This window comes from Solanum lycopersicum, chromosome 12, assembly GCF_036512215.1.
Source record: "Solanum lycopersicum chromosome 12, SLM_r2.1".
NCBI classification, from domain to species: domain Eukaryota; kingdom Viridiplantae; phylum Streptophyta; class Magnoliopsida; order Solanales; family Solanaceae; genus Solanum; species Solanum lycopersicum.
The window spans coordinates 24,286,678-24,300,368 of record NC_090811.1 but is presented as its reverse complement, the minus strand read 5'-3'; the positions used below and the strand labels follow the sequence as shown (position 1 = coordinate 24,300,368).

The 13,691-nt window shown below is 36.5% G+C and overlaps 1 protein-coding gene across 1 annotated transcript; it reads right to left on the bottom strand.

Annotated features, from left to right (window-relative positions):
• Window positions 1–474: 474 nt before the first annotated feature.
• On the bottom strand, window positions 475–12,626 carry LOC101257445 (protease Do-like 9). The gene is made up of 9 exons (XM_004252141.5): window positions 11,879–12,626; window positions 11,288–11,487; window positions 11,014–11,194; window positions 3,203–3,394; window positions 2,312–2,547; window positions 1,196–1,297; window positions 1,043–1,093; window positions 827–931; window positions 475–753 (listed from the first exon to the last, which is right to left on the bottom strand). The coding sequence occupies exons 1-9, from the start codon at window positions 12,465–12,467 to the stop codon at window positions 655–657; spliced, it is 1,755 nt and encodes a 584-aa protein (XP_004252189.1). The 5' UTR covers window positions 12,468–12,626; the 3' UTR covers window positions 475–654.
• Window positions 12,627–13,691: the final 1,065 nt, after the last annotated feature.

The window sequence follows — 13,691 nt, the reverse complement described above, 5'->3', positions numbered from 1 at the left end:
CTACCCCCGTTGCGGTCACCCCCCCCCCCCCAACACCCAAAAAAATTAATTTTGTTATTTAAAAATACTATCAACTTCAAATTTTTATTTTTTACTCCTACCCTCTCCCACTAGTCCCCCCCCCCTACCCACCCACCCCGACCACCACCCCATAAAATAGTAATTTTATTTTTAAAAAATATTTATAATTTCATAAATTATTTTTTCTCTACTAAAACTAAAAAACGTCTCTCAAAAACATTTTTCATTCATAAATCAAACACTAAAAATCACTTTCGAAAATATTTTCTACTCGCCAACCAAACATGAGAAAATAAGTCCAAAATTTACTTGTTTTTCAGAAAAACATTTTCCATGAAAAACATTTTCCTCCGTACCAAACACACCCTTAATCCATCCACTAGCTGAGGCAATGGGACTGCTCTACAGCTATCTATTACAAAGGTATCCAATATTCAGAAAATGGTACAACCCTTCAATAATTCTTGTATGCATTAGAACCAACACCTTAGGTTAATTTACCATCCATTGATAGTTAAATACTACAAAAAAATCGTCAGCTTGCCAAGGACACAGGAAACCAAAAAAAAAAAAGGATGACTATTGTCATGCTGGCAACAAGAATTTTGATTTTTTGACCTTTGCTGAAATGATTTACGTCCTGAGATCTTCCGACATGGCAGAAGGAATACAATGTGTAGTAAGGATGTCTGATGTTGCAGATTTTGCTGTCTTTGTCTGGAGGACTACCACCTGCATAAATCAAACTAGGGTTAATAAATGCCACACATCTCTCAAAAAACCCAGACCAACAGAAAGTTCATACCTGCTGATATTCCAAATCAAACTTCAAAAACTCATCCTTGCACTTCTCTACCATGCTGGCCAAGCTCTTCAAATTTTTTACAGGCTCACCGTTAAAAGAAAGAACCTACAACATAATTGGGAAGCCACAGACAGGAAGATGGTATCAATGGAAGTCTGTTTGACAGCTCAATAAGAAACAATGATATTAAGATATAGAGATGCATCTACCACCAACCTGAGTATTAACTATCTCCTCATATCCAATGTTAATGTCAGCAACAAGAACCTTAAAAACATTTGATAAAGCAAAAAAAACAGAATATCAGATACTACTTCAATACAAGAATCCTGCAGCTTCTCACGGATGATTTTTTAAGTGAGGCATAACCTGGGAAACCACGACAATCTGTTCATCAGGTGATTGTCGAAACTCATGCAAGAGTTTGTCCAACAGCTTTACAGAAGCTTCATACTCGTAATCTTTTCCATACTGGTTATGCACATGGGGAGGAGTTAGAAAATAGAACTATCGCAATAAATGATGAGGCATCGTATGCACACATGAATCACTATTAAGCACAATATTGAAAAGAGTGACGCAATTGGCCATATAGAGCATGTTCTCTTCTATATAAAGGTAGAATCTACGCATTCTCTAAAACACTAACACAGAAACTGACAACAATAAGAACCCTCTTTGCATAGCGAAGAAGATAATATAATAATATTGTGTAACAATACAACTCTTTATGTTTTCTCCTCAGCTAACTCATGCAAATAGGTGGTTCTTATATAGCTCTATGCCTACCTATTGTACATCCTAATCATAAGCTATATCAAACTAATCTATTACGGTTCTGTAAACATTAAGAATTGTACGTCCTAATGATAAAGTATGTTACTCTCAATCACATAGGAATGAGGGGATTTCTGAAAAATCTTTTACTTATGAGCTATAAGAAGATTTTCTTTTAAATAATAGTGCTGTCTGGACCAGCTTGTGTGCAGCTATGCACCTTGACAAGAACCCACCGTTTATATTCATTTTCCTATCCTTCTATCAGCATGAGGCCATGTAATTACACCAACCAAATTAAGCGGATAGTAAGAAATCACCCAAATATACTTTGCCTCAGCTAAGATTTCGATCCTAGTGTCCCGGGATGAACCGATGAGCTAGGACATTTTTATGATGGATAGAAGGAAGCCTTGTTGCTTGTAAATAAAATTTGATAATACCACCAAGAATACTCATGATCCCATCAAGCCAATTCTAGGAAGTATGATAAACCTCGCTATACAGGCATTATTCCCCTAGAAGTGGCAATAAGCCACATAAACTCCAACATACACAAGCAAGAAACTTCAAGGGGACTCAGATTTATCACAAACATTGATCATGAGAACTAAATAGAGAAGAATAAGACACTGAATGAGGAATAAAAAGAGAAGGGCAGTGGTATTGAGGATATGACACATCAATATGGCAAAGCAATTTGTGTACCTCTGAACGAAGATATGGAACAGATACAGTTGTAAAAACAAATCCAGCTATAATATAATACGACGGAGGTCTCCCCTTGTTGTGAGCTGGAATAAGCCTCATCTGAGTTGCAAGTTTGATAATGAAATTTAATATCTCAGAATTACGACGAAGAACTTTAACAGCAGCATAGTCGCCCGAATATTTTTGGGAGACGAGATAACTAAAACCTATACGCTCTCCATGCCGGAATGGAACTGAAAATAATCAAAGGAGATTAATCATATGAACTGTCAATTGAAAATAAAATTAACTTGAATAGGAGTGACAACAGACAAAGCTAATAAAAAAGGAGCATTAATTATTCAATATATGCAATTATCATGCAACTCCGACAAACATTCTTCCAAATGGGTTGAACCATTAGAAACCATTCTAATTGCAAATATCATGTAAGATATCCACCGTCTTCCGAAAACAAATGTGTGGAATGGAAACACACTCCAAGAAGTACAAATACAAACCAGCTGACAAAGTTCTCCTGTAAATACCTCGTCCAATATGAAGATTTCTTTAATACTGCCATCAGGCTTAGTCAGGTCATCAACATGAATGTTTTTACCACTTAGAAGAAATGATAGCACAAGAATAACATCAGGAAGAAAAAAAAAGAAGAATTATGAGTTAATTAATAGTAAATCCAACAACTGTTAATCAAACTTGTTTGCATTAGTTGCAGAGCTTAGGTTGGAAAAGTATCAGGAGATCATTTTTTAGCCAATAAGGTAAAAAATACAATAGCATATATGCATTTCAATATTAGAGCTTAATGGGTAAGCTACTGAGAAGAAGGGTGGTGAGATAACTTCAGTATAAAGTGCAAAAGAAAGAAAGCACAGTTAGCATTTCAACCTGTTCCATCATTGGCAATATCAACCCCATCGAAACTTAGGATTACATCTGATGGCATCAACATCATAGACTCTGGGGTAGTAGGGTCAATTCTTCTTATACGGACACCTTTCTGGTCAGGTTTCATTCCCATTGATAAACGCAGATCTGGATTTTCCATCTTCTGCCACTCAACCCCAAGAATGGGAAACCCTGGACAAAATGAAAATAATGATAATATGCAGACATTAATTCTATATAGTAGCTTGTCCATTTTTGCAAAAAGTAGTCATATGTTCAAGCTACATCATGAGAAAATAAGACCTGATTCTCATGCATCAAGCACAAAGGTGTTCTTTTGTATCACATTAAAAGAGTGCCAGTGGTAGTAACCTATGTCACACATTCTATCCATCTTTCTATTTTAAATAATTGTTTCTTATAGTCGGACATGCATGACTTAGCCATGGCCTTTTGATGACACCAAGAAGATTATTCAGTTATTCATTTTGAAAGTATCAAAGCCTTTGGACTTCTCTTTTATTTTTAATTAAGATAGCATCATAACCTTGTTGAATATGTAGATCAGCAGATCATCCTCAATAATTGCATACTCGGGAAACATCAGTTCAACTTCAAAACAACTACTATCCCCACGTAACTATAACTTCGTAAATTTATCTCCAGTACAAGATCTGTAAAAATCTTCCTTACAAGAAGATCAACAATTCAGGATTTTTAGAAGTCTACAGTAGAATTTGATCATAAATAAAACTGTAACCTTTGGGTTATACAAAGAATCCCTAGTGAATTATAAGTCCGTGTTGAAGAGTTCCACATCGGATGAAAAAGGATGGGTGATTTCCTCGTATGGACTTCGCAACCTCCTCTCATGGCGTCAAAGCAGGAGTTTTTCCAATTATTTTGTACCGATGTTGGGCGATGTGTCAGAGATTTTGGACTCATTTTAGGCTTCTAGTTCATCAAATCATGTCCACAATACACAAATCCACGTCATTTTACTTTCAACTTTCACAATATCTCAATGCACAAAATGCTTCTCCCGTCGTCCACTTTTCACTATTAATAAGTTTGAGTCCTCAAAACTACAAAACCAATAAATAATCTCCATGTAGACGATTAAGACTATTACTGTAAATTTAATTTCGTTTATTCTTCAGTTCTTTCTCTTTTAAGTGAAACGTGTATAATCCTACACAAATCCACGTCATTTTACTCTCAAATTTCAGAATGTCTCAATGCACAAAATGTTACTTCCTTCGTCCACTTTTCACTATTAATAAGTGTGAGTCTTCAAAACTACAAAACAAATAAATAATCACCACTTAGACGAAGACTAGTACTGTAAATTTTATTTCAAATTTCCTTTATTCTCCAGTTCTTTCCTTTTAAGTGAAACACGTAAAATCCTAGAAAATATCTCAATGCACACAATGCTACTCCCTTCGTCCACTTTTCACTATTAATAAGTCATTTCTCAAGTGTCCATCAGTTTATGCATCACCTTCTCGAGTCTCTGAGAATTTTTTATATCAACTTATAGAAACTCCCAATAAGGTTGATAGATCTAAAGTTTCCTAATTCTTTTTTTTTTTTGAGGATCGGGTAACAGTGTATTCACAAAAACACCATCATCCAAGTAATGATAAGAGTGAGCACTTACATCCCATAGGGTAAAAAACAGAACGCCATAAGAGCTAGTCTATGGAGCTTTACAATTTCCCTATAAAATCATCAAAAAGTTCTATATCCCCCACCTTATCCTGTTTACACTTAAAGTTCAGAAGACTAAGGCAATTCATTCTGATTTTTTGAATGTTGTTGCTTTTGCCTTCAAAGCCTCTTGCATTCTTTTCCTTCCACAATGTCCACCAGATGCTTGCAGGGATCAATTCCCACCAGTCCTCTTCTGACTCTCTTCTTCCAATCTCTTTCCAGCAGTCCATCATACTTTTAGTAGTTTTGGGAACCATACAACTCAATCCAAGTATACACAAGAACATGTTCCACAGATTTGCAGATGTTTTATGGTGTAGAAATAGATTGCTATTTAATTCAGCATCCTGGTCACCCATAAAACATCTTGATCAAATCTGTCTACCTCTTCGTTATAGTACTTCATAAGTCAAACAAGCTTTCCTGCAAACTAACCACACGAAACAAGAAACTTTTAAGGACTTTGGCTTTCCAGATTAGTTGCCAAGGCCAGCTCCTAATCTGCAGTTGGCCAGTATTTCTCCTCCAATAGCATGACTTCACTATAAAAGCACCACACTGGTCTGTCATGTGCATTGGTAGTTCCATTGAAATCATTTATCACCATAAGAAAATCTGCAACTCTTTGAACCTCCCAATCGTTTAGGGGGCCCTTCTGAAGTTGAAATTCCAACCTTGTATACTCCACATCTGAGCTATAGTGGCCCTATTCTGTTGGCTGGGGAGGAACACATCAGGGGAGAGAGATTTCAAGCTCCTTTCACCTATCCAAAGTTCATTCCAGAACTCAATCTTCACGCCATTACCGAGACCTTGAATTGAACATTTTTTTGAAACTGGGTCCAGAGTCTCCGAATAGTTTTCCAGACATTACAACCAAAAGTACCAAGGACGTCTTCAGTGATCCAGTGACTTTGAAGTCCATATTTCTCAATGATGATTTTTTTCCATAAAGGCATATCCTCAGTACAGAACCTCCATAACCATTTTGCAAAAGACGAGATTTGGAAGTTGGGTTTCTTATACTTATTCCCCCTTGCTTCTTGTGAAGAGTTACAGTATCCCATTTTACAAGGTTGTAACTTTTCTGCTCCTTGTTTCCATTCCACAAAAAAGTTCTTCTGAGCAAATTTATTCTCTTTACAATACTCTTGATATAGGAAATAGGCTCATCATATAGGAAGGAAGGGAATTCAACACAGATTTGACTAGTGTAATTCTCCCTCCTAAGGACAAATAATGACTCTTCCATCATGCCAATCTCCTATCACATCTCTCTAGCACTTCTCTCCAAACCTCTATCTCTTTGTTCTTTGCACCCAGGGCATCTCAAGGTACTTTGTGGGTAAGGCAGGCAGCAACCTGGGATTCAAGATTACTTGCTAATATCTCCATATTATCAACTTTGTTCACTGGGTAACGATAACTCTTTTGCCAATTAACATGTAGTCAAGAAATGCCTTCAGAAATAGTAAAGAGCCCTAATATGTCTAAGCTGAGATAATTCAGCTTCACAAAATATTAGTGAGTCATCTGCATTAAGCAGATGCATGACTTCCCTTTAATCTACTCTATGTCCTTGCACCTGAGCTTGGAAACCCTTCAACCAACCATTTGCCCTTGCCCTCCTGATCATGTGGCTGAGCCCCTCCATAGCTAAGATAAACAAAAAAGGTGATATAGGATCACCCTGCCTCAACCGCCTCTCAGACGATAAGAAGCCTTCATTATTGCCATTTATAATCAGAGACAGCCTTACAGTAGAGATACAGAAACGTATACAGTTGATCAATTTTTTACCAAAACCCATGTCTTCTAGCACCTTCAGTAGAAACTTCCAATTAACATGGTCATATGCCTTCTCTAGGTCAAGCTCGCATAAGATCCCTGGAAATTTTTGTTTCTCTCTGGAATCCACTAATTAATTTGCTAAGAGAACCGCATACATCATCTGCCTGCCTTTTAAAAATGCCATTTGATGTTCATTTACTAATTTCCCAACAACAGACTTCAACCTTCCGGTAAAAAGCTTGGGAAGTATCTTGTAGACACTTCCTGTTAGACTGATAGGTCTGAAATCCTTAAGCTCCTCAGCTCCAGCTTTCTTTGGTATTAAGGCTATGAAAGTGGCATTGAAAGACTTTTCAAATAACTCTTTCTGATGGAAGTTACAAACAGTTCCCAGCAGATCCACCTTCACAGTGTCCCAACAAACTTCAAGAAACTCGTTGTCAAACCATCTGGGCCCGGGGCTTTATCTCCATCACATTGCTTGATTACATTCAACACCTCTTCTTCAGGAAAAGGTCTTTAAAGAACAGTTCCTAATTCTTTAGCACCACTCTTTTTAGGTGTTAATACCACATAAGTAGCATGAAGCTATTTTACAAATATCTTCATTGAAAGGAAGTTTGAAATTGCAGCCATCACGTCTGCCATGATCACCTCTAGCATTGATTGTGTATCCATTTGGGCCAGAAGCTTTTTTCACAGCTCAAAGTTTTAAACTATGTTGCTCGGACTCTTCAAAAAAGCCAACGGGTGTGTGTTGGATTCACCAAAAGTAGTGTATTTTTGGAGAATCTGAGACGGGTGCGGCATTAAAAGTGGAGAGTCCGCGCAACTAAGGTTTTAAACACTCTAGTACTTCCTTCTCTTCAAAATTATTTCGTAAGTTGTATTTTTCATTTTTTGAAATACTGGGGTAGTTGATCATATTACTTGAAGGTCTCTCTCTATTCCTCTGCTTCAGAATATAGATTATGATAAAAATGTATGATCTCCCTTTTTAAATCTTTGGTTCTTCAATGAATTCACCTCCCACCAGTAGCTTATCAATGTAGTTGTTTCTTTTGTGTGCATTGAATATTCTTTGAAATAACTCACTGTTCTTATCTTCCTGTTTAAGCCAAAGTTCCCTACATCTTTGTGTCCATGGCTCATGCTATTCCTCTCTTCTTGCATATTCTTCAAAATTCATGACAATGCTTGCCTTTTTGGAAGTTTCATTAGCAGTAAGCTGTCTTCTTTGATGTGTGCCATCAAGCTTATTGATCTAATTCACAATGTCATTCTTTCCATTCCATATAGCCAAAGTTGTTTTGGTTCCATTCCTTCAATTTTCTGTTAAGAGCTTTGAGCTTCCCAACAAGCATGTAATTTGGCCTGCCTCCAATCTCAATACATGATCACCACTCTTGTACTCCGTCAAAAAAACCTTTGGTCTCAAGTCACCAGTTTTTGAACTTGGAAGTATGATTTGTTACGTTCGTAGCTACCACATTTTTAGAAACACCCGGGAATGGTCAGGACAAACTCTTGTTAGTATCTCCTGATTAGTGTTTCTAAACTTCCTTTTTTTTTATCAAGCAGAAAAATCATCTCATACAGATCCTCAGAAATCAGAAATCTATCAATGATTTATGTTGATTCCTGATTTATCCGTTAGCTGCCCCTTCTCATAATGGTTCCATCAGCTCCATATCATCAATGAACTCAAAATTTCTAATATGGCTCTGGTGCTTCTGTTGCAGTTACTCTTTTCCTTGGGATATCTAACATTCTAACTATATTTAAGTCTCCAGACAGAACCCAGGGTCGACTAAACAGTCCACTCACAGACCCAACTTCCTCCCTCACTTCTTCTTTCCCTATTGCAGTTAGGAGCCTAAACCCCTGTCATACCAATTGAACTACTTCCATTGACATGTTAACTTACAAGTCAGTTAGTACATTCCAGTTGCCACTATCTCGCCCCCACCCCCTTGTCCACTTGCATCCAATTGAGCATATCTGACACATATTCCCCCATAGTTATTAAACCTTTTCTCCAATATTACCTTCCAATTTTGTCTCCTGAAAGCACAATATATCAATCTTCCATATGGATGAGGTTAATTATCACCCTTCTGATGTCACACTTGTTAAATCCCCTCGCATTCAAGGAAATTACTTTCATTTTCATTGATCCATGATGGTTTATCCCTTAACATTATTTCTCAGCCCATTGCTTTAAAATGGATGCCAAACACCAACCTTTTATTCTTGCATGCCTTTCTTCTTTGTTGTAGACATTGCTGCATCTCTGCCCATGTCTGGTTGCTCGTCTTATTGCTTGCCTGTTTTATCTATTCTCTTGAAGAGAGACATGGCCTCTTTGTCAGCCACCAAAGCAAATCCCAAATTCTTTGCTCAATTTAATTATGTGTTGATGGACCCAAAGAGTTGCGTGCATATCTCCCTCTATCTCATCCTCTATCGCCAATGTGTTTTGTGGTTCAACTTCCTCCACCGAAAACAATAGAGTGGATATTCACTTTAAACAGGAAGCTTTAAGAGATAACAGAACATAGACAAAAAGGTGGAAATTAAAAGGAATAGCATGCACTTTTTTTTGCTCAAGAAAAAACAAGTTCAGTAAATTAACATGTATTGTTTATGTAGAAAATTGACAACAGATCTTTCGAAGGAGCATTGCCATTAAGATTGTTAGATTCATTAAGGGAGATATAAGTCCCTTCATTACAACCATCCCTAGGAAGGCAGGCCCAAAATTTTTATATGCTGAAGCGATCAGAACAAGAAAATGGCAGTCGAAAGAGTCAACCAGGGTATTGGTCAGCACAAGTGATAAGTAAATCATTGTGTTTGGAGAGGATGTGTCTTCTGAGAACCATTTTAACAAAGCGATGAAAGAAAAAAACCAACACATTCAGATATAAGAAAGCAGGCTGTATCGAGTTGGAAGAATGCCTTTGGGGTGAACATTTATGAAATGGCAGATAGTCCGTTCTATTTTGAGTTTCCAACAAAATCCATGGCAGAACAAATTCTTTAAGGGAATGGAGCTGGGAAAAAAGCAAAAACCCACCTTGAATAGTGGAATCTAGTCATTGGTTGTTGCACGAGTAATCAAGAAAGAGAGTAAACATGGGTAAGAATCTTGGTTCCTCCTCTTCAACTCCGGACAGAACAGATTTTTAAGGCAATCGGCAAGCAGTGCAAAGGTTGGATAGAAACAGAGGAACAAATATCTCTCAATAACCATCTCAAATGGGCAAGAATGAAGGTCAAAGGAGATGGAAGGCATGTTTCTGAAAAGTAGAGATTGAAGACGGGGGTTTAATTTTTATTATAGCCATATGGAGTGAGACATCAACCATGGCTATTGCTGGCGAAGGGAAGAAGATGAACCTCCTTGAGGACCATCAGGTAATAGAGATACATAAGGAAGATAATAGTTGTGACAGTTGTGCTGAGAGAGAGAGTCACATGGAACAAGAAAAACCTAACACGCATTCAAATTAATGTATGGAGTTGGAATACTAGAACGTGAGTGGGAGAAGGGAGATTTAAATGCAAGTGTCCCAATTAATGAAGAAGGGGAGAGAAGATAGCAGCCCGAAGCCTTTTTTGGGGCCCAATTTCAGTTGCAAAACAACTTGAACCCACACTTGACAGGGTGGTGTTTTTCAATTACGGATGAAATAGAAGCTAACAATAGAGCATCCCAGCAAAACGAAAGGAACTCTGGAATACTAGAAGCCCACCAAACAGAGGAAGAAGAATAATTGTTTCAGGACTCTAAAGAATCAGAGGTGCATGATGAAGCTGATGATTATGCAAACGCCATGACTTTAATCGAGGGGAAGATGCTTCTATTCTTAGCTACGTATATCTTCTGCCTTGATTTCACTTTTCAGCATTGTAGACTTTTTGAGACAGTTCTCTGAGTATGATTCTAAGTTTATCGCAGCCAATTTTACCACCTTCAATTATCATATGATGCACTTACAAATTTGTGCAAATTGAGTTTTGCATAGGACATGGCAAATGCAAACCCGTCTGAAGTGACCTTTAATTTATGCTCTATGTATGCTATTGGTTACACTGTGAGAAATGATACACTTTTAATCTTATTCAATCATATATGAGCGCACATTCAAGTTGACATTTGAATTTCAACATCATTCATCTTGTTTTTGTAACCAAATATGAATGACTACAATAAAATAAGACAGATGTGACCAACATAAATAAATTACACATTTTTCTTATTAATAATACATGACTAACTAGAGTTCCATTAGACTTACCGGTATATGCACCATTCTTCTCATAGTCTTTAATGAAGTGCGTGATTACAGGTGTTGGGATGACATAACCAATATTCTCCACATCTTCATGTTTAAGGGACTGAAATGCGATACCTACACAATTTCCTTTATCATTAAAAGCAGGCCCACCAGAATTTCCAGAATTTATAGCAGCATCAATCTGTAAACTAAGAACATTTGTCAGATACAAGAGCAATTGGATCATCAAATTGGGAAAGAATATTATAATAGTTCATCAGTGAAAATTGAATACCTGGAGCCCCAAAAGTTCAGTAGATCCATGAACATAAGATAATATCTCTATGCGTGAAACAACACCACTTGTCACAGAGATTGTGTCGCCCCCAATTGGATAACCTACTACTGTCACAGCATCTTGAAGCGCTGGCAAATCCCCAAATTCCACAGGTGAGACCCCCTCCCAGAACTCATCATCATCCACATTAAGCAACGCTATAGCAACACAAAAACCAAATTAACAGTGAACCGAAGACTACTAATGATTCACTACCAGAAGCTTCTACATAAAACCTAATACAGCGTGCAGTATTAATTCACGTTGGTGGCAGTAATATGATATGAGTGTAATCATTAGGCCCCACCTAAAACAAGCAACACCCTTAGTCTCAATTTACATGACATTTGCTATTCTAGAAAAATACAAAATCATTAAATTATTTTTTGAAAATTTGAACTTTGACAATTGTAATATTTTTTTCTACCATCACTAATTCCACACAGAAGCAAACACTATCATGCAAAAAGGACAAAGGGAGAAGAATAGATGATTCAAATTATGGGAGAAGTGTAATTTCCATTCCACGATACTTTAATGGAAGCTCACCAATATCACATTCAGTTCCAATAGCGAGCACAGTGGCTACAAACTTGGTATCTGACCCTCTCTTCTTCAACTTGACCTGCGTGTAATGCTCAACAGAGTGTGCATTGGTTAGAACCCTTCTTCCTTTAATAACAAAACCACTACTACTGGAACTATACTGTCGCTTCCGCTGCCAGGGAAGGGAATAATTGGGTTCGGTGTGAACACAAAAGACCTTCACTACAGCATCCATGGCGGGCATCACCCTAGCAACAGAAGCATTTATAATAGTAGTCTCAGAAGAAATGAGAGACGGTACCCCATTGGGTTTATCGATTAAGCGTCGTGTTGGGGAGGTGACTTTTAGGGTTTTTCCATTTTCGGGGTTGGTGAGTTTGGGTAGAAGAGGTGTTTTACGCGGCCTCCCACGACGAGGACGGGGACGGGGACGGTGGGAAGTGGAAGAAGGAGGTGGATCGATTAGCTCAACGTTGCTAACTGAGAAAACAACATCGTCAATGTGGGGTGAAGTTGATGTTGGGATGTCTGGTGTTGCAGGGGGATCTGATTTTGGCTTTCTTCCTCGTTTTCGTTTGTTTACACCAGCCATTGATGAATCGTTCGAGGTTTTCTCAAGATGATGTAAAGGAAATTTGTGCCTGCGATAGAGCGGGCAAAGGTTTTGATTTATGAAGCACGGCACCTCTTCTCTGTCCGAAAACAAAAGATACTGTATCTCTGTAATTTATAGAGTTAAAAGATTTCAAACATTAAACTTAAATCGAATGGACAAATCAAATTAAATGGAAAAAAAAAATTGACTTTTGATTTGGTTTAATTTGTTTGGTGGGTGACAAAAAAAATTTGGTTTTGTATTAAAAGAACGAAAAAAAGACCTAAAGTATTCTTGAAATATTAAAAAATGGTATAAAATATTGGATTCAAAATATCTTTTCATCCACCTATTGGCTCAAAAACAGATCCTCTTCAAAATTGATTACTTATTTATAATTTTAAAATTAAAATATTTAAATAGCATTTAACTATTGGTTATAATTTAATTTATTAATATAATTTATAAATCAACCCACTACACACTCATTATAAATTAAATCCCACCCAATTAAAAACAATTATAATATCAAAATCGCCCTAAACACTACTAAAACATGATTAAATTACAGATTCGTAGCAATGACATACAAAATTATTCGAGTTCGAATCAAAATCCTAATTAAATTTAGGTTGTATCGCTTATTTAGAAGAACACTTTCACTAGGATTCTCTTTCAAGATTGAATTCAAAATTTATGACTAAAGGTAAAGAAACAGTACATCCCTAATTAATTCATGCACTTTTTATAAATATAATTTTATAAATATCTATGATTTGTTGTAAATATTAAACCTTTATTATATTATTTTTAAAAAAATTATCTATTAAATAACATCACATAATTGAGACGAATAAATAATTAAGATGAACATTGTCAGACTTAAGTTTATCGGTAATTTTTACTTAGACACTTGAATTATAATATTTTTTGATTGAGGACTTAAATGTATGATAATTTACTTCTATAGGCATTTTCGCCTCAATTTTGTAGAAACACTCATTGACAATAGCTTTCCTGTTGTTGCATTAGTAATGGGACGGGTTTATTAATTGGATGGAGTTTAATTAGTGATGGTTGGGTAGTGGATTGATTTATAAATTACATTAATAAGTTAAATTGTAACAAATAGTTTAATGCCACGTATTTCAAAAAGTATTTAAATAGTTTAAATATAAAACAACTAAATAAGTAGTCAATTTTGAAACCAAAGGTGGATGA

Excerpts from the sequence above, each read along its gene's own strand:
- LOC101257445 (XM_004252141.5), bottom strand. The coding sequence starts at position 12,467 with ATGGCTGGTGTAAACAAACGAAAACGAGGAAGAAAGCCAAAATCAGAT. Across the intron at positions 11,488-11,878 it reads TGGAACTGAATGTGATATTG|CGTTGCTTAATGTGGATGAT; the intron begins GTGAGCTTCCAT and ends GTGTTGCTATAG. Across the intron at positions 3,395-11,013 it reads GAAGAATGGTGCATATACCG|GGTTTCCCATTCTTGGGGTT; the intron begins GTAAGTCTAATG and ends CATTTTGTCCAG.